Source organism: Dasypus novemcinctus, chromosome 14, assembly GCF_030445035.2.
Source record: "Dasypus novemcinctus isolate mDasNov1 chromosome 14, mDasNov1.1.hap2, whole genome shotgun sequence".
In the NCBI taxonomy this organism is placed as follows: Eukaryota; Metazoa; Chordata; class Mammalia; order Cingulata; family Dasypodidae; genus Dasypus; species Dasypus novemcinctus.
In genome coordinates this window covers 56639992-56662005 of record NC_080686.1, presented here as the reverse complement: position 1 = coordinate 56662005, position 22014 = coordinate 56639992, and the positions used below count along the sequence as shown (strand labels likewise).

At 42.3% G+C, this 22014-nt stretch overlaps 1 protein-coding gene across 5 annotated transcripts in view; it reads left to right on the top strand.

The window, feature by feature from the left end:
* CDH17 (cadherin 17) overlaps window positions 1–22014 on the top strand; it is a 104125-nt gene that overhangs the window by 37628 nt on the left and 44483 nt on the right. For 4 of the 5 annotated variants that reach the window (XM_058275724.2, XM_058275727.2, XM_058275728.2 and 1 more), the window contains 3 exons: window positions 2701–2760; window positions 8777–8847; window positions 15006–15104. In XM_058275724.2, coding sequence (XP_058131707.1) covers window positions 8800–8847; window positions 15006–15104 — 147 coding nt within the window. In that variant the 5' untranslated portion in view covers window positions 2701–2760; window positions 8777–8799. The remainder of the gene's footprint in view (window positions 1–2700; window positions 2761–8776; window positions 8848–15005; window positions 15105–22014) is intronic. The other variant, XM_058275726.1, reaches the window with a different exon arrangement.

The following is a 22014-nucleotide window of genomic DNA, read 5'->3' as shown; positions in this document are numbered from 1 at the left end:
CTTTTAATTTGTCAATAGTGCAAATTAGTCCTTTTGTGATTTTCTAAGCCTTAAGTGATATAATTGGTGCCAGTGATTTTTGAGCTGTACCGAAAAGATGGACATGATTTAGCTGAACATTATTTAGTGAATAAGGGTGTGAGCAAGCTTTTAATCTGATCCTTGTCCATATTTGGCCTTGCTTTATAATTGTACTGGTCTTAGCAGTACACAATGCATGGTAAAATAAATAGTACACAGGCTATTAGATGTGGTTTGGGCTTTCTTGTGTTATAAATTGCAGTCACATTCTTTGCTGCCTGCAGTGTCATGTTATTTTAAAACAAAATTTGCAATCCTTTTCTTCTGAGCCTTCTTGGTTCTTTAGAGTTGAAGGTTCTACCTTAGTACGGGGTGAATTATTTTGTGCTTAATTCAGAGAACTTAATGTTCCTTTATTTTTTCCAAAAAGGATGAGAGATGACTCAATTAGGATTTACTCATCCTTAATTTTGGATGGGCAAAAAAAATCAATGCTTATGTGTTGAGTTACTTACAGTTTGGAGACATGGGACCCAGAGATTCCTGTCCTTACTCAGACAAATGGAGAAACAATAAGAACGTCTAGAAATGTCCTACAGGCTCTTGGAGGCATTGTCCCAGTAAGAGAATCGATCAACCTTTGAGCTGGCCCCATGGGATGCCTTGGGCAGACTGCAGAATCACAGGATGAACTCCATCTGTGGCCACCCCCGCCGTGAGCTGGCAGTGCCTTCCACAGGGTTCCTTGGCTTGATTAAAAGATACGAAGCTGCTGGGGCAAAGGTCAGAGGGAAATGACAGGGAGAGAAGAGATAAGACAGAAATACATGCGCTGCAGGAACTAAACCTCCTAGGCTGACCCACATTTTTCCTCTGGGAAATGAGGGTCAGGACGGTCAGCATCTGGAGGAAGGACAGAAACAGAATGAAAACATTTTTTATTGAATTTTTGGAACGTTGTGTGATGGATTATGTGATACTTTGTCTTATTGTCATTCATTAAGGATCAAGAGTTGGGTTTTTTGAAATTAGCCAGGCCTTGTGACCTGGGAGAAGTCTCTTCACCTCTTTGACCCTCACCACCACCTCCTTTCTTTAATCTTTTAAGAGGTAGATTGTAATAATAGTACCTGCTTCATAGGGTTCTTATGAGAAATCAGTAAGGTCATCCATGTAAGGTCTCAGCACTGTGCATGGCAAAACCATGTTTTCAATAAATGTTAGCTGCCTTTGTGTGGTTATCCTGGCTGGACTCAGATGTAGATGTGGAAGGGTTTCAGTGTTTTCTGGGCTATGGTGAATTATAATAAATGAGAGCATCTCATCTGGACAGCAAGGCCAGAAACTCTGGTCTCCATGGTCAAAGGAGGTGGTGGTGACATCGAGTGGGTGAGGTTCATCCCACATTTTTCAAGTGACTCCTTCCCCCCTTTTTTATAACCTTTGACCTGTGGTGCTAAAGATATGTTTGGCCTCTCAGATGGTTGCCATGGAAACTGAATTTTTCCTTATACCAGAGGGAAACCTTGACAAATAGCAAAAATTCCAAGCAGATGGTTGGTGCAACCATTTTAGGTTGTTCAGAGAAATCTCTACTGAATTGCCTGGAAATCCACCCCAATCCTCTTTCAAGAAATGTGAGGAAATCGATCAAATGACTTGGTAGGTTGCGCAATTTCAGGTATAAACTGTGGCTTTCCTCAATTATCCTTGAGATCCAGACAAGATGTTAGTTGATGGAATTGTATTCATATAAAGAGAAGATATAACCAAAGACTTGTTTGAGAGGTCAAAGTCCTCTTCTGACAGGCCTAGCATTAGTGTAGTGTAGTTTGCCTTGAACCTTTCAGACAGAGCTTTACCTTGCTGCTTCGTGTGGCTGTGCGAGATGCGTCTGTGGAGGCTGTTTTTCGAGTATTCTTTTTTTTTTTTTTTTTTTTTAAAGATTTTTATTTATTTATTTAATTTCCCCCCCTCCCCTGGTTGTCTGTTCTTGGTGTCTATTTGCTGCGTCTTGTTTCTTTGTCCGCTTCTGTTGTCATCAGCGGCACGGGAAATGTGGGCGGCGCCATTCCTGGGCAGGCTGCTCTTTCTTTTCACGCTGGGCGGCTCTCCTCATGGGCGCACTTCTTGCGCGTGGGGCTCCCCCACGCGGGGGACACCCCTGCGTGGCACAGCACTCCTTGCGCGCATCAGCGCTGCGCATGGCCAGCTCCACACGGGTCAAGGAGGCCCGGGGTTTGAACCGCGGACCTCCCATATGGTAGACGGACGCCCTAACCACTGGGCCAAAGTCCGTTTCCCTTCGAGTATTCTTATTAACAGGGCCGCCCAAAGCTGGGAATTACAAACAGAGATGTCCCATAAATTCGTGTTTACAATTCTAACTAAGAAAACTTGTATAGCAGAATGAATTTTTTATTTGACAAAAATTTTTCTAAATATTAACTCATCGAATCCCTTAACTCTCAAAGGTAGATACTTTTATCCCTGCCAGATCAGCCAGCCCAACCCCAGGCCCCACGCCTAAAAGCAGTGTCGTGTGCTCGATTTGTTGTCGGATAAACCATGGGACCCTAGGCATGGGAGTGGAAGGAATTATTTCTATTTCTGGGAGGGATAAGACTAAATGTAAATGACAAAATAATGGATAAACACATTTCCGTTTTTACTTTCTAGATTCCATTAAAAGACAGGTCAGACGGTGACCTGTCTGAGCATCTGACAAAAACACATAAGGTATTTAGTTTTTCTTTGCTTTTCTATAATTTAGCTTATATTCCTCTGGGAGATTAAAATTACTAAAAAGAAATCAGTTCAAGAAGAGATGATATAGTTCAGCCAGTTTGTAACTTATTTACAGAGCAGAAATCTGTTAGGGAAACTAGAATAAAAAGTCATTACTTTGCATCAAAATAAATCTTTAAACTTCAAATTAGTTTTCTTTAACATTTTATGTTTATTCTGAAAGCTCTATAGATGAAGTCAAATTGATAGTATATCAAAGTCGGACAATTGCAAATGTTTTAGAATTTAGCAAACATCTATGAGAGCTTAATATATGCAAGGCATAGTTCAAAGAGATAATGCAATTAAAACTGAGAACTTAAAAATAAGGTCTCTGCCCTGACGGACTTTATTTTCTATTGGAGGCAGTACCAAAACTAGGTAAATAAATGTCAAAAAGATAAGAGGTGAGGCAGCAAAGTGTAGTTTAGAGGCACGAGGGCCATCAAGAAGGAGACACTTCTGGCTGGAAATCAGGGGAGACTTTATGGGGGAGGTAGAATTTAGATCCTAGTTCCATGAGGGCAGACCCCATGCCTCTGATTTGGTATCTCAGTACTTAGCACAGTATCTGGCACATAATAGAAACTTAATTCAATGCTTTTCAAATAAATGAGTAAATTGGGCCTAAAGATAGGATCTGAGCTGTGGAAGTGGAAATGAGGAAGGACAACCTCAATCCAACCTAATTAAGCAAATATTGATTGTCCATTTACTTGGGCCAGGCCTCGTGCAAATGGGGAGATTATTAATGCATAAACCTGTAGCTAGGAAAGCTCAGGGTACGAAGTCCATCTGGGTCCACAGTGTTATAGGGTGTGGGAAGGGAGTGGGAGATAAGGCTGGAAGAGTAGGTTGGGACCAGCATTTGAAGGATCTTGCATGCTGAAGAGATGAAGGAGAAAGATCATTATTGTCTATATTTTTACGTCTGTTAAATGAATATTGGTTGGTAACTGATCATGTGCATGCTGCTAATATTTCAAAACCTAGCTAGAGGGAGGGTGGCCATGGCGGCAGCAGTGGGGGTGTACAGGGCAACGCGGCGCCTGTTGGGGGCGCTGCAGGGGGGGACCCAAGCCTTGCAGCCGTGTCAGCAGATGCTCAGTAGTTGACAGCAGAGGAGAGAAACCAAGTTATACTTGACCTTAAAGCAGCAGAATGGTCGGAATTAAGTGAGAGAGATGCCATTTACAAAGAATTCTCATTTAAAAATTTTAATCAGGCATTGGTTTTATGTCCTGAGTTGCCCTACAAGCAGAAAAGATGAATTGTCACCCAGAATGGTTCAGTGTATACAACAAGGAGGTACTGTGGATTATGCCTAGGACTTCATACGTGGGAAGCAGGTGCTCAACCACTGAACTGCACCTGCTAACCCAAATTTTAAACTCCTAAGGTCCAGATAACTCTCACCTCACACAACTATGGTGGACTGACCAAAAGGGATGTGAAACTGGCGCAGTTTATTGAAAAAGCAGCTGCTTCTGTAGGATTTCTTCCAAAATGCATGCAACATCTTCTACACAACTTATTTGAAGGCAATGTACAATTAGTGCTTCAGTACAAAATTATTTGAACTTGAGCCTGGGGTATTTTTCATTACATTTAATCACAGACATAAAGTAAACCAATCCAAATAATTATATTACTAATATTCAAAAAGAGAGGTGGCATTCTTAAAGATCAGAAATTTAGATGGGGGGCAGGTAGTCACACATTTTATAACCCAGTAATCAAGAAGTTATGGTGGCAGCGGACTTGGCCCAGTGGTTAGGACATCCGTCTACCACATGGGAGGTCCGCGGTTTAAACCCTGGACCTCCTTGATCCGTGTGGACCTGACCCATGTGCAGTGCTGATGCGCGCAAGGAATGCCATGCCATGCAGGGGTGTCCCCCACGTAGGGGAGCCCCACACGCAAGGAGTACACCCCGTAAGGAGAGCCACCCAGCACAAAAGAAAGTGCAGCCTGCCCAGGAATGGTGCCACACACACGGAGAGCTGACACAACAAAAAGAAACACAGATACCGGGCACCGCTGACAACAACAGAAGCGGACAAAAAAGAAGACGCAGCAAATAGACACAGAGAGCAGACAACCGGGGTCAGGGGTGGGGAGAAAGGGGAGAGAGATAAATAAATCAATCTTAAAAATAAAAGAAGTTATGATGACTTTACAGATGCCTTGTGTTAGAGAGTAGTTATAGGGTGGAAAAAGAATTATGAATTCTACAGGTAAAGGGTTTTAATCTTTCATAACAATTCTTTTAGACTTACAGTTGATCTGGATTTTAGCTGCTCTTACTTCTTAATTTATTAGATTATAAAAGTCACAAAAATTTGGTGAGCTATCTTGGTATGTTTTATCCTCACTTTTCAGATATGAAATGGAAGGAGAGGACAAGCGTCTTGACTGTGGTTTCCAGGAAGGGGGGCAGTAAAAGGATACACTGTCACAGTGACCTTGCCAGTCCTTACTTGACTCACTGAGTTAAGGAGAAACTCACATTTTTTCCTCATCGTTTACATGCTGTGGCCCCTGAACTGATGGGTCTGTAGACACTGAACTAGAAACACCTTCAATATTAGCTCTTTACTGAGCAATACTTAATCTGTGTGTCAGTGACATGCGTTAAAAGGAATTTAAGTAATTTAGTTTTTTAAAAGTTTCAGTTACAGTGTTCTTGAAGGAACTCAGGAATGTGCTTACTGAAGAAATTATAATGTAGCTTAAAATAATTTATATATCTATCCAAGGAACATGTCTTAAATCCCTTGAAACATTATGGTATAAAGGATTTAGTAGGGATTATATTTGTAACCCATCTCATTTCAGAGGCCAGAAAAATCACTGTATGTTACAACAAACTGTTTCCTCTCTAACACTCTCCTCCTGCCTCCAACCCGAGACACCATAGAGGAACACGAGAGGAGGCTGAGCCCACTGAAGCCGGTTCTTGGCTGGTTCTGTTGGGACGGCCAGTTTGGTGTTTGGGTATAGACGAGCCCTTACGAGTGCCAGGGGACCCAGGGCTTTGACATTACAACTTCTACTTCTTCGAGAGAATTAGTTTCAAAGGAAAAATCAAAGTTATATATGTTTGTAAACTCTTTCCTATCTTATAAATTTGGGAGATTTAATTTTAAAAACTTTTATTACCAATGATATTTTAGTTCATGCCTCAATTTGAACATTTTAAACATGAAAAAGTTTACTCATTCAAAAGTAGAATGAATTGTACACTGAAGCCCTATGTACTAATCATGAGATTTAACAATTACCAAGATTTCCCCCCCAGTTGCCTCATATATCCTGCTTTTCCTTTTTCTTTGCTAAAGTAAATATTTAAAAGCAAATCCCAGAGAGCAATCCTTTCACCTCTATATCCTTTAGTAGGTATCTATAGAAATATGGTCATTTTCTTACATAAACCACAATGCCATTATCACACCTAACAAAATAAACCATGGTTCCTTGATATTATCTAATGCTCGGCCAAAATCAAATTACCCTGAAAGCCAACAGTGCCTTTGTACGTAAGTCTGTTCCAATCAGGATCCATATGAAGTCCATCCATCACATCTGACTGATGTATCTCTTTAATTTCTCAATCTAGAGTAAGCCCCCTTCTCCCCACTTTCCCCATGGCATTGACTTGCTTTAAAAACGGAATCATTTGTGTTGTAGAATGCTTCACCCTCTAGATTTGACTGTTTGTTAATTTAACTTGTTTCACTCTACCCTGAATGGAGCCCTTTCCCCCTATTTTTTCCCCCAAAAGATCTTCATTTTATCTCATGTGGAAATTTGTACCTATGTATATACAATGTTTTTCTAAGCAGTTAAAGATATCTGTTATAATAAATAATAGAAGCAAAATTAAAAAGAAAAAACTAGCTAGACCTAAGAATACCAATTTTATAGACCATAGTTAGTGGCAATGCTTCAATATTTGTTCATCAATTGAAAGAAAGTACCATATTAATGTAAGATGTTATTAATAGGGGAAAATGTGAGAGAGGGAGGGGGTGGGGAATATCGAAATCCCCTATATTTTCGATGTAACTTTTCTGTAATCTAAAACTTTCTTAAAAATAAAGTTAAAAAAGAAAAAAGAAAAAAAAAAGAACATGAATTCAATCATTTACCCACAATTCATTTTGCAATATACTTTACCCTGGAATCATGATCAGTTTCTATGTGTTTACACAGTCTTTGACATATTTCATCTGAAGGAAGGGAAAAATCTAAACCAAATACACAGTCTAAGACAGTAGAAAAATGTCTTCTTTTTAAGATAATGAGCGAATCGTAAAATGATGTTTGGACACATCAACCAAATTAATTCTGGTACAAAAGCTCATTTTTAAGCATTCATGAATTGTATAAATCTAAGAGTCCTGAAGCATTTTAGTCTTAGCTCTTCCTTGAATTACTGTGGAACCTTGGGGGCAAGTTGCTTAATTATATAACACGTATGAAATATGTATTCATATATGTATATGTGTATATATATCATTTATACTATAGCTGTGTCTATGTCTACACTTATATCTGTATCTGTATAGATATTATACTACATAAGGTATAGCAGGAAGAATAAGAAGATTGTTGTCTGTATCACTTACTAGCTGTGTGTCTTTAGGCAAATTGCTTAACTTTGGACCTCAATTTCCTCATCGATAAAAAGGGAATAGTAATGCCTATCTCATTATGTTTATGAGAAGAATTGTAAGAGCTGTCATCTCTTATTGAGCAGTGGCTATGTATTTTCCAGCTGAGGAAAAATTAAGAGAGATGAGGGGATATACCCCTGGCCACAGAGCTAGTGAAAAGCAGCGTGGGATTCCCACACAGGCTCACTGGCGCAGAGCCTGTGCTCTGCCTCATCCTGTTGCTATTTTCAAAGACTCCTCTGCAATCCAGCGCATAAGTGATGCTTAATAAATGCTCATTTCTTTCTTTAACTCCCATGACGTTTTTGAGTTTAAAATGGTAGAGCACTTTTACTTTTCTAAAGTCCAAATGTAAGCTATCCAAAGGAAAGGCATTTAAAAATTTCAGGGTCTAAATTTTTGGAGTGGTTGTAATATGAATAACCATTTTCCATGCTGATTATATTATTATAAATGTTCAATGTAGACAAACTTTAAAAAATAAAGCATGAAGAAGAAAGTCAAAATCATTGAAGTGATTGGAATTTTAGGGATATGGCTCCTTTTTGGATGCTCTGATTTTTTTCATTCTTGTGGTCCAATATTATGATAAACAGCAACCCTGCTTCACAGGCCATGTGGAAAATGTATCTTGGACCTTAAAATCGGTTAGTCACAATGTGTCTCAGGGTGCGAGTTATAATTTCTGTGAAAAGTGAAGCTACAAGGAGGAAAGGAAACAAAAGTAGTAAACAGAAGAGGAAAAGAGCAGGGTTTGGGTTCTTGTTTTGGTCTCTTCTGGGATAAAAGGAAGTACATTTTTTTTCTTGGATATATTACATAGCTGACAACAATGTTCAGAAGACCAAACAGGCAGATGGTGAGGTTTTTGAATGAAGGATTTTGAAAATTCTTGGGTTCTTTCCCATGTGTTTGCATTGTGAATCAGAACCACTAGCGTTTTAGTATCTAGTTATCCTAACCTTTACCAAAACATACTCTCCCCATCCATATAAGAGTAAAATTTCTACTTATTGTCTATCATTTAAACGACGAGGATTATAATGAAGTGAAGCATTTAAAGGCTAGAATTAGTGAGTGTGTGCTGTTTGGGATATTGACTTGTGCGTTACTCTGGATGAGGCATGGTGAAGCTTCTGGAAGTCTGGGATGTTCCCTACAGAAGGAGGCTGGCCTTTCCCATTCTGCTGGATTTATAGCTAGAAATTATACAGTGATCCTTCCTGGTTGGAAAGATGTGATCTTAACAGACTGGTAACTAATCATTTTATCTCTGGTTTATTTACAGGAGTTTCAGTAAAGAAAAACACGATGACTCAAGTCCATCTTCACTCCCTGTTTCTCCTTGCACTTTATTTGGTAAGAGAGGGTGTTCATCTTGATTTCTTTACTAGAATATTTTCTCCCATCCTACTATACCATACCAGGGAAACAATGGTTATCATTTCTCTGTTTAAAAAGTCTGTAAAACTTAAGTTGATGAACAGAAAGGACATGTAGTTTGCTCTAATGTAGTGTTTTAGATGAAATGGCTACAAATAACTTACATAAAGTCTGCCTTTCAATCGAGACCAGGAAAAGTACTTTCTACTCAACTCTTAAAAGCCAATAACATTTAATGGGCAAGGTTTAAAACAAATCTTTTTTTTTTTTTTTTTTCAAGTTTAGACCATCACTTACAGTTCAGAGACTTTGGAAAGAAAAGTAGACTGATACATGTGTTTGTCTATGTCCCTTGATCTTGACAATTTTTTTTTTTTACTTTGACCATAAAAAGTTACCACTGAAGCATAAAGGAAAGCATCTTCTCTATTTTCAACTCTGCTCTGCTCTGTAATTTTCTTTCCATATATGGTTTTATTTTCTTGATTTGGAGTTTTCTGGTTACATCTATCTTTAGCCTTTTGTTGCGTTAGCCCCATCGACTGACAGGCTAGAAGAGACCCAGAGAGACCTAGCACTCAGCCTCAGTGGGGTGCCATCCCCATTTTTTTGCTCATGAAGCTCCTGAGGTCCATGAGGTTTACAGACTTGCCAAAAAATTTTTGTGATATTTGGGAGCAAGACTGTGGAGAAGCTACGAGATCCTCACACCTCAAATCTTGGTTCTTTCTTCTGAGAAGAAAAGCAATGACAGTCAATGTCAAGTCCCACGAGTGCCCCCTTGAGTGTATGCAGTTCAGAACATTTGCAGATTAAAATAGAGCCAATCTTGGGAAACGATAGTGCCTTCCTCTTGGTGATGAAAAGCTGCTGCTCCTACCTTATGAGAAGTGTGTATCCCCCCAGACAGGGCTCAGAGCTCTCCTCTCCCCACCCTCTCAGACGTCCTATGTCATCTGTATTTTTTTTTTAAGATTTCTTTATTTCTCTCCTCTTCACCCCCCCTCCCCGCCCCCCGTTGTCTGCTCTCTGTGTCCATTCTCTGTGTGCTCTTCTGTGTCCGCTTGTATTCTTGTCAGCGGCACCAGGAATCTGTGTCTCTTTTTTGTTGAGTCATCTTGCTGTGTCAGCTCTCCGTGTGTGCAGTGTGACTCCTGGGCAGGCTGTGCTTTTTTCGCACGGGGCGGCTCTCCTTGCAGGGTGCACTCCTCGTGCGTGGGGCTCCCCTACGCGAGGGATGCCCCTGCGTGACACGGCACTCCTTGTGTGCATCAGCACTGTGCGTGGGCCAGCTCACCACACAGGTCAGGAGGCTCTGGGTTTGAACCCTGGACCTCCCATGTAGTAGGCGGATGCTCTATCAGTTGAGCCAATTCTGCTTTTCTTGTCATCTGTATTATCACAGGGTGGTGGTGAAGCCAGGCCTAGGTTCAAGCTGACACTGCCACTTATCAGTGACAGGAACTCAGTTGAGTTACTTAAGCTTTGAGCCTCAGTTTTCTGCCCTGTGAAATGGTACTAATAACAGCATTTGCCTTTTGGGTTGTTGTGGCAATTAAATGAGATAATGCATTTATAAAGCTCTTGGATAGATGACTGGCACAGTCTAAGCACTAGATAGATGTCAGCTATGATTATTACTATAGCATTTTAAATACTCAGTGTCTACTCTCATATGAATCCTGACCTCATGAGGAAGGGAATGCATTTTAGTCATCTTTGCAGCCTCAGCACCTAGCACAGTACCAGGAATGGGACAGGAATGAAATACATGATACGGACTTATATACAGAAACAGCAATTAGATCTAAGAGAGAGAGTTCTATCATTTTATTTTGATATTCATGGACTCACTTGCTTCTTGTCTAAGGGGACATGCATTTTTTTTCCCACTGGGTGAAAAGTGAAAATAAGTTTTCCTTCCCTCTACTCTCACCTCCAGGGTTGTCTCCACCTAGAATAAGAAATCCTGCCCAACCATTACCCACGGCAAGTGCCTTGCCCAGGAGATGTGCCCCTTGCGGAACTGTCTCTGGAGGGCAGGGTGGTTCCTACCTGTATGGTGGGATTTCAGATGCCTGGAGTTGGAGCCAGTTCTTTCTCTGCCTCTACCCACCTCTACTCCTAAGCCCATTCCTCTGAGGATGGGATAATACTTGGAGCTTCTTTTTTATTTATTTATTTATTTGTTTATTTATTTATTATTTATCTCCCCTTCCTCCCTTTTGTCTGCTCTCTGTGTCCATTTGCTGTGTGTTCTTCTGTGTCTGCTTATATACTTATTGCCACACTGGGAATCTGTGTCTCTTTTTTGTTGCGTCATCTTGCTGTGTCAGCTCTCCGGGTGTACGGCGCCGCTCCTGGGCAGGCTGCACTTTTTTCTTGCAGGGTGGCTCTCCTTACGGTGCACACTCCTTGTGTGTGGGGCTTCCCTATGCAGGGGACACCCCTGTGTGGCACGGCACTCCTTGTGCACATCAGCACTGCTCATGGGCCAGCTCCACATGGGTCAGGAGGCCCTGGGTTTGAACCCTGGACCTCCTATGTGGTAGGCGGATGCTCTATCCATTGAGCCAAATCCACTTCCCATATTTGGAGAGTCTTATCTTCAGCATAGGGCTTTATTCAGCTGAGGTAGTGATTTTAAGTGATTGCCAGTTACTTATTCCATCGTGTGAGTGGCTTTCCTGTTCTTTTCTGGGAGCTGGTTTTCATAAGGGGGCTGGGAAAAGAGCATGGTGTATTTGCAAGGGCACTGGAGAGAGAGAGAAAAAAAGCAAGAGTGAGAGTGAGCGAGTGAGCAAGCAAGGGAACAATCCAAGGGGTGGTAAAGGGTGCCAAATAGGGAGACAGAGGAAGCCAAGGAGAAGCCACCCATTTCGGAGTTTTGCCTCTACACAAGGACAAGAAGGAAGAAGAGTTTGGCATAAGTATTGCATAATCAAGAGTGAGAACTCTTGCTGGAAGTACAATGAGGAAGTACAATGCTGGAAGTTGCCCAGCCCTTTGCTGGCCTGGAAGGCAGTGTAGCGATGTGCTCAAGAATTGGGGCTGATGGTCCAACGGAGCTGGCCCCAGTGCTGCAGTTGCACTATCTGGGAGGGCTTCGCCTCCTCTTAGGTCTTCTCGAGAGATAGTTTCCTGATGGTATTGCCATGAGGATCAGAAAAAATGATGTGCGTGCAGGATCTAGTCCCATAGCCGCTACAAGGAGACACTCATAAATGTTACTTCCATTCTCTTCCCTTCCTTTCCAACTCCTGCATAAACCCATCCTCTTGCCCTTTTGCAACAATAGTTCTTCCCGGCCTGGCAGTACATCTTGATGACTCATAGTGTGCACAGGCATTTTGAAATCTTTATAGCTCATGTAGTCATGTTAATAGGCAGGGAGAGAGATGTGTTGTCCTGATATGAGAATTCAACTTTGCACCCTGCAACATAGACACACTGCTCCAGTTGTCACCCTTTCCTGATGGTGAGTCCGCTTGACCGCATAGGGAGACGGCAGGCACGTTTAGGAGGTTTGCCTGACTGTTGTAGTTTTTCTCTGGAGACCATCACTGGTGTGAAAAACTGAAAGTCTGATGTAGAGGAAAGTTGACCAAGGCAGTTTGCTGTTGAGCAGTAGCTCCACAGTAAGCACGGCTCTCCTCTCGAGTCATCCATGGAGCACCTGGATAGTAGCCCCAGTTCTTATGCCACACCTTCCAGAGTTGTTAATGGAGCTGGAGAGGATATGGAAGAGGAGTGAAAGCCAGGAAGAGGCGCCAGGGGAAGATAAGCTTAGAAATGAGGAGAAGGGCTCAAAGTCTAGAAAACCATTGTGGCAGTTAAGAATGCTTTTAGTTACAAGCATCAGAAAGTCAACTTACGGCTTCCTCAATAAGCTGGGGCTTATTTTCCTTGGACAACAGGAAGCGTGAAGTGGGCAGTCCCGGGCCGGTTTGGCAGCTCTGTGATGCTCTTAGAGACTTGGACTCCTTTCTCTTTGTTCCACCGTCTTTCAAGCTGGTTTTCCCCTTGTGGTTTCGTGATGGCTGCCAAGCTCCAGACATGAGGTCCATTGTCAGAGCAAGAAGAGCAGGGGAAAAGAGAAGGCAATGCCAGCCGCATATAACCTTTTTTATTAGGAAAACAAAAGTGACCAGAACACACCAGCAGAACTCCCTTTTATTTCATGAACCAGACCTGGGTCACTTGGCCACCCTTCTAGCTGCAAGGGAGCTTGGGAAAGGGACTATTTGGCTTCCTTAGCCTCTGGATGGAGGCAAGAAGGGAGAAAGGGTTAGCGATGGCTTGGGACAGCGAATCCGCAGGGCCTGACAACTCTGAAGGAGGGAGGACCAAATCTCAAAGCCCTCAAACTTGGGGAATCCTTCGAAACTTTATAGATGTAGCTTTAAACATTTATTGAAAATACATATCATTCATTACCCAAGTAGTAATATGCTGTCCGTGTAGAAAATCTACGAATAAGTGAAAAAAATAAGTACTATTTCCTGTGATCCCATCACCCAGAGAAAATCAACGTTAATATCTTGTGTAAGCTTACTGTCTTCTTAAATATGAATCTATATACGGAAATGATGTGCGGCCAATATAGGTTTAAAGTTGGTATTCATTCTTACTAATTGGGCATTCATTAAGTACGTTAAATATGACCCCAGTGAATATATACACTGTGTAAATAGACAAAAATGGACTAATAATATACATAATATTTGAATTCAACAGTATGTGAATAATATGGAAGAGGCTGCTTTGAAACTAAGGAAAAAGAAATACTTCTCATGATACCCACAATATATTGGGTATGGAGTATGTGCCAGATTGGTTCTGTAAACTGGTAAACAGGAAAAATTAGACCCTGGTGCTCCCAGTGGGACATAATGACTGAAAGCAAGTAAACAAACAAACAAACAGTAAATTGCAGTTAATGCTGTGAAGGAAACGAAGAAGGCCTGGAGGGAGAGAATATTTAAATAGAGGGGTCAGGGAACAAGTTTCTGATGAGGTGCTAGGAGCTGAGGATGAAAAGGCGTTGTCTGGAGAACAGGAGAAAGGGTGCGGAGGAGAGGGGGAGCTGTGAGTGCAAAGTCCCTGGGCCGGAAACTCTCTGGCAGGGGAGAAACTGAAAGAAAGGCCCTGGGTGCTGGGGAGGGAGGCTTGCTCTGAGGAGTCGAGCCTGAGTGGGTAGCCCTTGTAGGTTTAATGCAGGAGCGGTTAGTAAAAAACCACCCCAAAAGGCAGCCACAGGCATAAAATCTAGAGTCCAAAATATTTTAGATCTGCAGAAAGACAGTAGCTCTAATACTGTATAAAGAACAGAACTCTAATCATGCTTTCAAGTTTAGGGTCTTTGGATTTTAAAACGTTGGTGGAGTTGATGCTTACAGTAAACATTCTGTGCCCCCCTCCAATGAGTATAGATACACAAATAAAATGTTAAAATCGTAAGCTTTCCTTCAAATTTCAGTTTGATTTCAGTGTCAGATTTGACTAAAATTTACCACGGAATTATATGCTATTGTATTAAAACACGTCTACATAGTCTTTGTTGTTGTTATTTTTCCTGTACATTCAATTGTCCTTGAGGCCATTGTGAAATCCAAAGTACTGGGGATCTGCCATTAATTTCCTTATAAAAATAAGAGGGGAGGAGGAAGGTGTTTTAAGAGGTGGTATAAGGCCAGGAGAAGTTAGAAGGCAGAGTGGCTTTGGGGGACGAGTGCAAGCTTTCCTTCGGTCTCTGTCAACTGGAAATATCCAGTGCCTGACAGCCATTTCAGCATTTTATGCTGGGCAAGTAGCTTAACTTCTCTAAGCTTCCTTTGTAAATAGAGATGTTAATACTCTCTCCACAGCTCTGCTGCTTGGAGGATTAAAGGAGAAAAGCGATACCAATCTGGTAGCAGAGCAAAAGCTGTGGCAGCACAGCCCCTGGTTGAGCCCTCAACAAACATTAGGCCCGTTTCTGCCCATTTTGACTCAATTGCATTGTTCTTAGTGGGGGTAGAATCCTCTATTTCACCTACTGATCCCGGAAGCCCTAGTAAAATCAGCAGGAGACACCCATGCATTCATAATAGGTGGTGATACTAATTTTCTCTCTTTTTCTTTCCTTTTAACAGATACCTGGAAACGGCCAGGAGGCGAAGTTTAGTGGGCCCCTCAAAGCCATGACATTTTCTGTTTTTGAAGGCCAAGAACAGAAACAACTTATATTCCAGGTAATGGCTACCCTTGAACACTGTTGTCTTGATTTTGCCTGCTCTTGGTGGACTTTTACTCCCTTATCTAACTGTAGATCAGGCAATAAGAGGCATGACACATCTTGGTATCAAGACTGAGTTGAGACACTAAGTTAAGCAGAGAGCTGGGTTCCTCATTATTGTACAGTGCTATACCTTGGCATCCTTAGTTCTGGGAGCAGATGAGTGTTCATATCCCACCAGCAGGGAGCTGGGGGCCTGTAGGCTCTGCTTCCCCGTGGAGTGAAGAGGGAACTGGTCTCTGGAGCTGGGACCACCTACCAACCATCCCGGCTGTCCATCTAGTTGTGCTTCTTGTGTGTATCATTTGAAATGCGGATTCTCAGGAGCAGTGCTGGAACAGCCTCTGTCTGACCAAGCCTGTTGTAGCAGTTTGATATAGTTATGAATTCCAAATATAGATATTGGATTATGTTTATAAACTGGTCTGTACCTGGGCACGATTAAATTATGATTAGGGCTTTGACTGGGCCATGTCAGTAGAGTATTGAGTCCCTGCCCCTTGGTGGGTGGGGACTCACAGATAAAAGACAAGGCAAAGGACAGAGTTGGAGGTTTTTGATGTTGGAGTTTTGATGTTGGAGTTTGATGCTGAAGTCTTAAGTTAGAACCCCAGGAAGTAAGCACACAGAGGAAAGAAAAGCAAGCCCTGGAAAAGAGGAACCCTGAACCCAGAAAGAAGCAAGTCCTGGGAAGAGAGGAACCCTGAGCCCCAAGAGAAGCAAGACCTGGTAAGAGAGGAACCCAGGAAGCCTGAACCTGGCAGACGTCGGCAGCCATCTTGGTCCAACACATGGAAAGAGACTTTGGTGAGGGAAGTAACCTATGTTTTATGGCCTGGTAGCTGTAAGCTCCTACCCCAAATAAATACCCTTTATAAAAGCAAGCAGATTTCTGGTATTTTGCATCAGCATGCCTTTGGCTGACTAATACACCTGCCTTTTCAAACTCACAGCACTTTGGGAGGTGGGCATCTCCCTTGGTTGGATATCTGTGAAAAGCAGCAGGGCCGAGTGGTGACCAGGTGGGGGAGGGACTTCTGCTCTAAAGGGCACTGAACTCATCCTGGAAATGCACCCTGGTACACGTGTACCAGGAGTCCTCCCGGGGGACCTGCTCCTGGAGGGGTGGGGGACGCCCCGGGGCAGACGTCCCTGGGGCAGCCCAGGTGGTGCGCGCTGCCTCTGAAGGAGGCGCCTTCCTGGGACTGCCCAGCGACTGTTTGGCTGGCACAGGGGAGGCTGAAAGCTGTCTCTTGTTGCGCTTCCTCTCACTCGGTGCCCAGATCAGTGCAAAGGCGCCAAAAGGGTCCCAGAGTATGAGCCGGAGCGGTGCCCAAGGAGCTCTCTGTCCAGCCCTGCAGAAGGACTTGGGAGCCTGTGGAGACAGGGTGGGTGGAGAGAGAGAGAGAAGGATGCAGAAAGGAAATCGGTGCGTTTCTGCCTGGGGGCTCGTGGCTCTCACCTTGTCTCGCCTGTGGGAGCTGCTACCTGCCTAGAATCCATCAAGCCAGCACCTTCTTCCCCAGGGTAGCTGCCCAGAGCCCTCACAACAAATAGCTTTCTGTTTCAGAAGAACTTGCGTCAGGGGTGGCAGCCTTGAGGATGGCTGGGGTGTGGCTGGCATGGGAGAGGCAGGAGCCTCTGGTGGTCCCACCTTCTGCATCATATTTGTGTGGAAGCCACATTTTCCTTATGGAGGCAGTGAGAGGTTTCCCCCCACCCGTCTCGCCCTCGGAATTAGAATATTGTAAAGAAGAGACCTCTTAGCTAATCTCTCTAATGCTGTCTCTCTCCTTCCCTGCCATGTACCTTGGGCAAAATGGTCCCTTATAGCACCGGGGGTCAGTGGAGCAGGATGTTCAGCAACCTGTCAGTCTGTCTGTTGGTTATGTCTTCAGTTTATTTTCCCTTAAGAAAATAAGTCTTTAAAAAAAGAGGAAGTGGATGTGGCTCAACTGATAGAGCGTCTGCCCACCACGTGGGAGGTCCAGCGTTCGAACCCAGGGCCTTCTGACCCGTGTGGTGAGCTGGCCCACGCGCAGTGCTGCCGCACGCAGGGGTGTCTTCTGCTAGGGGAGTCCCATGAGCAAGGAGTATGCCCGACAAGGAGAGCTGCCCAGCACAAGAAAAGCACAGCCTGCTCAGGAGTGGCGCCGCACACACAGAATGCTGATGCAACAAGATGATGCAACCAAAAGAGACACAGATTCCTGGTGCTGCTGAGAATGCAAGTGGACACAGAAGAACACGTAGAGAATGGACACAGGAGAGCAGACAATGGGGGCGGGAGGGAAGGAGAAGAAAATAAATAAAATCTTTAAAAAAAAATGTATGCAAACTTACATAGTAAAATGCCTATATAACCACCACCCAGAAAGACAATAATGTTTTGTCATTTTTGCTTCTTGCTTTTTAATTCTCAAAGAGATAAAATATTATATAAAAAGTTAAGATTTAAACCCCTCCCCCACCCCCCTCAGTTCTCCCCTGTCTGCTCTCCCCAGAGGTCACCTCTATTGGGAATTTGTTTGTGTGTCTCCTTCCAGGCCATGTTTTTATTCTCAAACCAGGAACCAGGTGTATGCTATGCCCAGATCTCCTCTGACACCCTCCTGTTTCGACTTCTTCCCTCTGGCCCGGCAGAGAAAAAGACAGAGAGAGAGGAAGGGAAAGATTTTTGTAGCAAAAAGATTTATGGATAAGTTAATGAATAAGTTTTAGGCTTATTGAGTTTGAAGTTATCTGTGGGGCAGCTGTATGTCCAGGAGGCAGTTATTATATAGAGGACAGGCAAGTGCTTATTTAAGCTATGTGGGGATAAGAAAACAATAGCAAAAAAAATATCTGCAAAAAACCATGCAAGTATGAAATTAGACTTGAATCTCTGGGCTGTCCATGTGCCAGCTGGGCCCTGAGCCTCAATAGAGTTGCAATACCTTCTCTCCAGTTCATTGGACTCACCCAGGACAGCTAACAAGGAGGTGAGGATGGTCAACCATCGTACCAAGGAACCAAGAAAGTCTACAACTGCAAGTAAAAGTCCCATCCATCAGCCATATGGGATGGAAGCCCCCTCTCAATTAAAAGTGGAGTGGGCCTCTCCACCACAGAATCCTCAGGATTGGGGAATACCATATGGACTAGAGTGGATTTACTGATATTCTACTACAGATATATTGTGATTCTAGCAATGTAAGAAGTTGTATCATTGATGAGGAGACAGTGGCCCCTGGAGTTATTGAAGGCAGGGAGAGGGAAAAAGAGGTGTAATATGGGGGTATTTTCAGGACTTGGAATTGTCCTGAATGACATTGCAAAGACAGATACAGACATTACATATCCTGCCATAACCCACAGAATGGAGTGGGAGAGTGTAAACTACAAATTAAACTATAATCCATGCTGGGTGGCAATGCTCCAAAATGTGTCATCAGTTGCAATGAATGTACCACACTACTGAAAGAAGTTAATATAGGAAAAGTGGGAGGTATGGGGAGTGGAGCATATGGGAATCCGCTATATTTTTTTTATGTAACATTTTATGTTATATATCTTTTAAAAATAAATAAAATATATATTAAAAAAAAGTCGGCAGCATATGGTATATTTGGCTTCAACATATAGGACATTAGCGAGTATTGGGGACTATGGCAAACTGAAGAGCATGTTAAAAGTAGGCCCAATTCAGTTCTGGATAATTTTCACAAGTTAGAATTTGGGTACAGTATTGTGCAGTATTATGATTTTTCAAGAGAAGCCAGAAATCTTGATTTTTATGTAAAATTTCCTGGTTTTAAAATTAGACACAGTTTAAGGGGGAAAAAAATCATCATAAAAGCTAAACAAAACACGTCTGTGGGCCTGATGGCCTGTGGCTACCTCTGTGGCCCCTGCATGAGGAGACTGGGCAGAATAGAGTTGTGGTTCTGGGGATACAGGCCCTTGTTTATTTCCTGGTATCAGTGCAACCCCCAATTTACAAGCTGTTCAACTTATAAACATCACAGACCTAAAAACTGCTTCATAAGCACCATTCAGAGTCTCTGAGAATGCTAGTTAATAAAAATCATTCCTTGGGCTGCATCGTTTCTTTTCTGCTTTTATTTCTTTTTCTTTTTCTTTTCTTTTCCATCAGCCATACTACAAGGGTTATTCCTTCTTGGTAGGAAATGAAAGCCCAGTTATTGTGGCTGAATGTTTCTTTTCTTTCTTTTTTTTTTTTAAGATTTATTTTATTTATCTCTTCCCACCCCCTTGTTGTTTGCACTCTTCATCTTCTTTGTTTCTTTAGGAGGCACCCAAAACCGAGCCCAGTATGTCCAGGGTGGGAGGGAGGCACCTAATTGCTTAAGCCACCTCTGTTCCCTGTTTCGTTGTTTCTCGTTACGTTTTTTTTTTTGTTTTGTGTCTCTTGTTGTGTCATCTTGTGGCATCATCTCACCATGTCTGCCTGTTGCGCCAGCTCATCCTCTTTAGGTGGTACTGGGAACTGAACCACAGACTGCCCATGTGGTAGGCAGGAGCCCAATTGCTTGAGCCACATCCACTTGCCTGAATGTTTCTTGTTTGTGGGTGTGTATGTAGGGGAGGGGAGTGAACAGGAGATGGGGAGGATATTTCCTTCCTAAAAACATAAAGTATTAGTGCTAGAAAGGGCCTTAGAGACTTTTGGTACCAACCTCTTATTTTACAGATAGGGAAACTGAGACTTAAAGAGGCTAGCAGCAGAGCCGAAACTAGAACACAAGTCTCCTGACTTGTAGCCAATACATCATGCTCACTTAATCTTTCCGTGTGGAGATGATGCAGTGAACCATCTTGGCAAGATGTGCTTTGAGCTCTTTATTACAGTGGTGGAGAGATGTTCAGATCCTCTCATGCCAACACCACTTGAGATACTTGTTCCTGGAGTTAAGGGAGACACAAAGAAATTTCATTACCCCTTGAGTTTGATCTTTGGCATATTAGCATATCCTCCAGCTAACTGAACTGAGGAGTCCTAAGGACTTCTTTCACAGAAGGATATTCAACCAGACCCAGCTCAGAATTCTCTAGGGATTTCGTGACAACAAACAGCATGATACAAATCTGAGACAGGCCTTTTCTTTTTCCATGTTTTGAAATTGAGTTATAATTCACATACCATAAAATTCATCCTTTTAATAAGCATGATTCTAAATATACTAAAGGTTCTTTATTATATTCACCAAGTTGTACAACTATCACCACTCTCTAATTCCAGGATATTTTCGTTGTACCACCAAAAACCCCATGCTCGTTAGAAGACAGTCTCCATTCCCTTTCCCCACCTCAGCCCTGGCAACCACTCATCTGCCTTCTGTCTCTATGGATTTGCCTAATTCTGGACATTTCATATAAATGCACTCATACAATATATGCCTTTTGTGTATGGCTTCTTTCATTTAGCATAATGATTTCAAGATTCATCTATTTTGTAGCATGTATCAGTATTTGGCTGAATTAATCTTCTATTGTATAGATATACCACATTTTGTCTATCCTTTTCATCAATTGATAGACATTTAGATTGATTTCATCCTTTGGCTATTAATGCTGCTGTGAACACCAGTGAACAAGTTTTCGGGTGGACGTATGTTATCATTTCTCTTTGGTAAAATTGCTGGGTCATACGCTAATTCCATCTTTACCTCTTTGAGGAACTGCCAAATTGTTTTCTAAAGTGGCTGCACCATTTTACATCCTCACTAGCAATGTCCAAGGTTTCCAATCTCCCCAGATCCTCACTAACTCCTGTGATTATCTGGCTTTTGGATTATAACCAACCTAGTGGGTGAGGCGGTATCTCTTTGTGGATTTAATTTGTATTTCCCTATTTATTGATGATGTTGAGTATCACTTCATGTGCTTATTGGCTATTTATATATCTTCTTTGGAAAAATATCTATTCACATCCTTTGCCTGTTTTTTATTTGGATTATTTTTATTTTTATTGTAGAGTTGTAAGTGTTCTTTCTTCATTCTGAATACAAATCCCTTGTAAGATACGTGATTTGCAAATGTCTTCTTCTGTTCTGTGGCTTGCCTTCTCATTTCCTTAATAGTGTCCTTTGATGCACAAAGTTTCCAATTTTGATGAAGATCCATTTCCTTTTTCTTTTGTTGCTTGTTTTGGTGTCATATCTATGAAACTTCTGCCTAATCCTAGGTCACCAAGATTTATTCCCATGCTTTCTTCTAAGAATCTTATCCTTTTAACTCTTACATTTATGTCTTTGATCCATTTTAAGTTAACTTTTGGGTGTGAGATTGAGGTCTAAGATAAGGGTCCAAATTCATTGTTAAAAAAAGATTTATTTGTTTTTATTTATTTCTCCCCCCCTCATTGTTTGCACTCGCTATCTGCTTGTCTTTTTTTTAGGAGGCATGGGGGAACTGAACCTGGGCACTCCCATGTGGGAGGGAGGCACCTAATTGCTTGTGCCACCCCTACTCCCTATTTTGTTGTGTCTCTCGTTGTGTTTCCTTGCTGTGTCTCTTGGTTGTGTCATCTCACTACATTATCTTGTGTTGGCTCGCCCACCAGTCTGTCACATCAGCTCACTGTCTAGCTGGTCTTCTTTAGGAGGCACCAGGAACCAAATCTGGGACCTCCCATGTGGTAGGCAGGAGCCCAGCTGCTTGAGCCACATCTGCTTCCCCCAAATTCATTCTTTTGATGTGGATTTTCAGTTGTCCCTACACCATTGCTGAAAAGACTACTTTTCCCCATTGAATTGTATTGGTATCCTTGTCAAAAATCAGTTGACAATAAATGTAAAGATTTGTTTCTGGACTTTCATTTTGGATCCATTGATGTACATATCTTTCAGTACATTAAGTTCCAT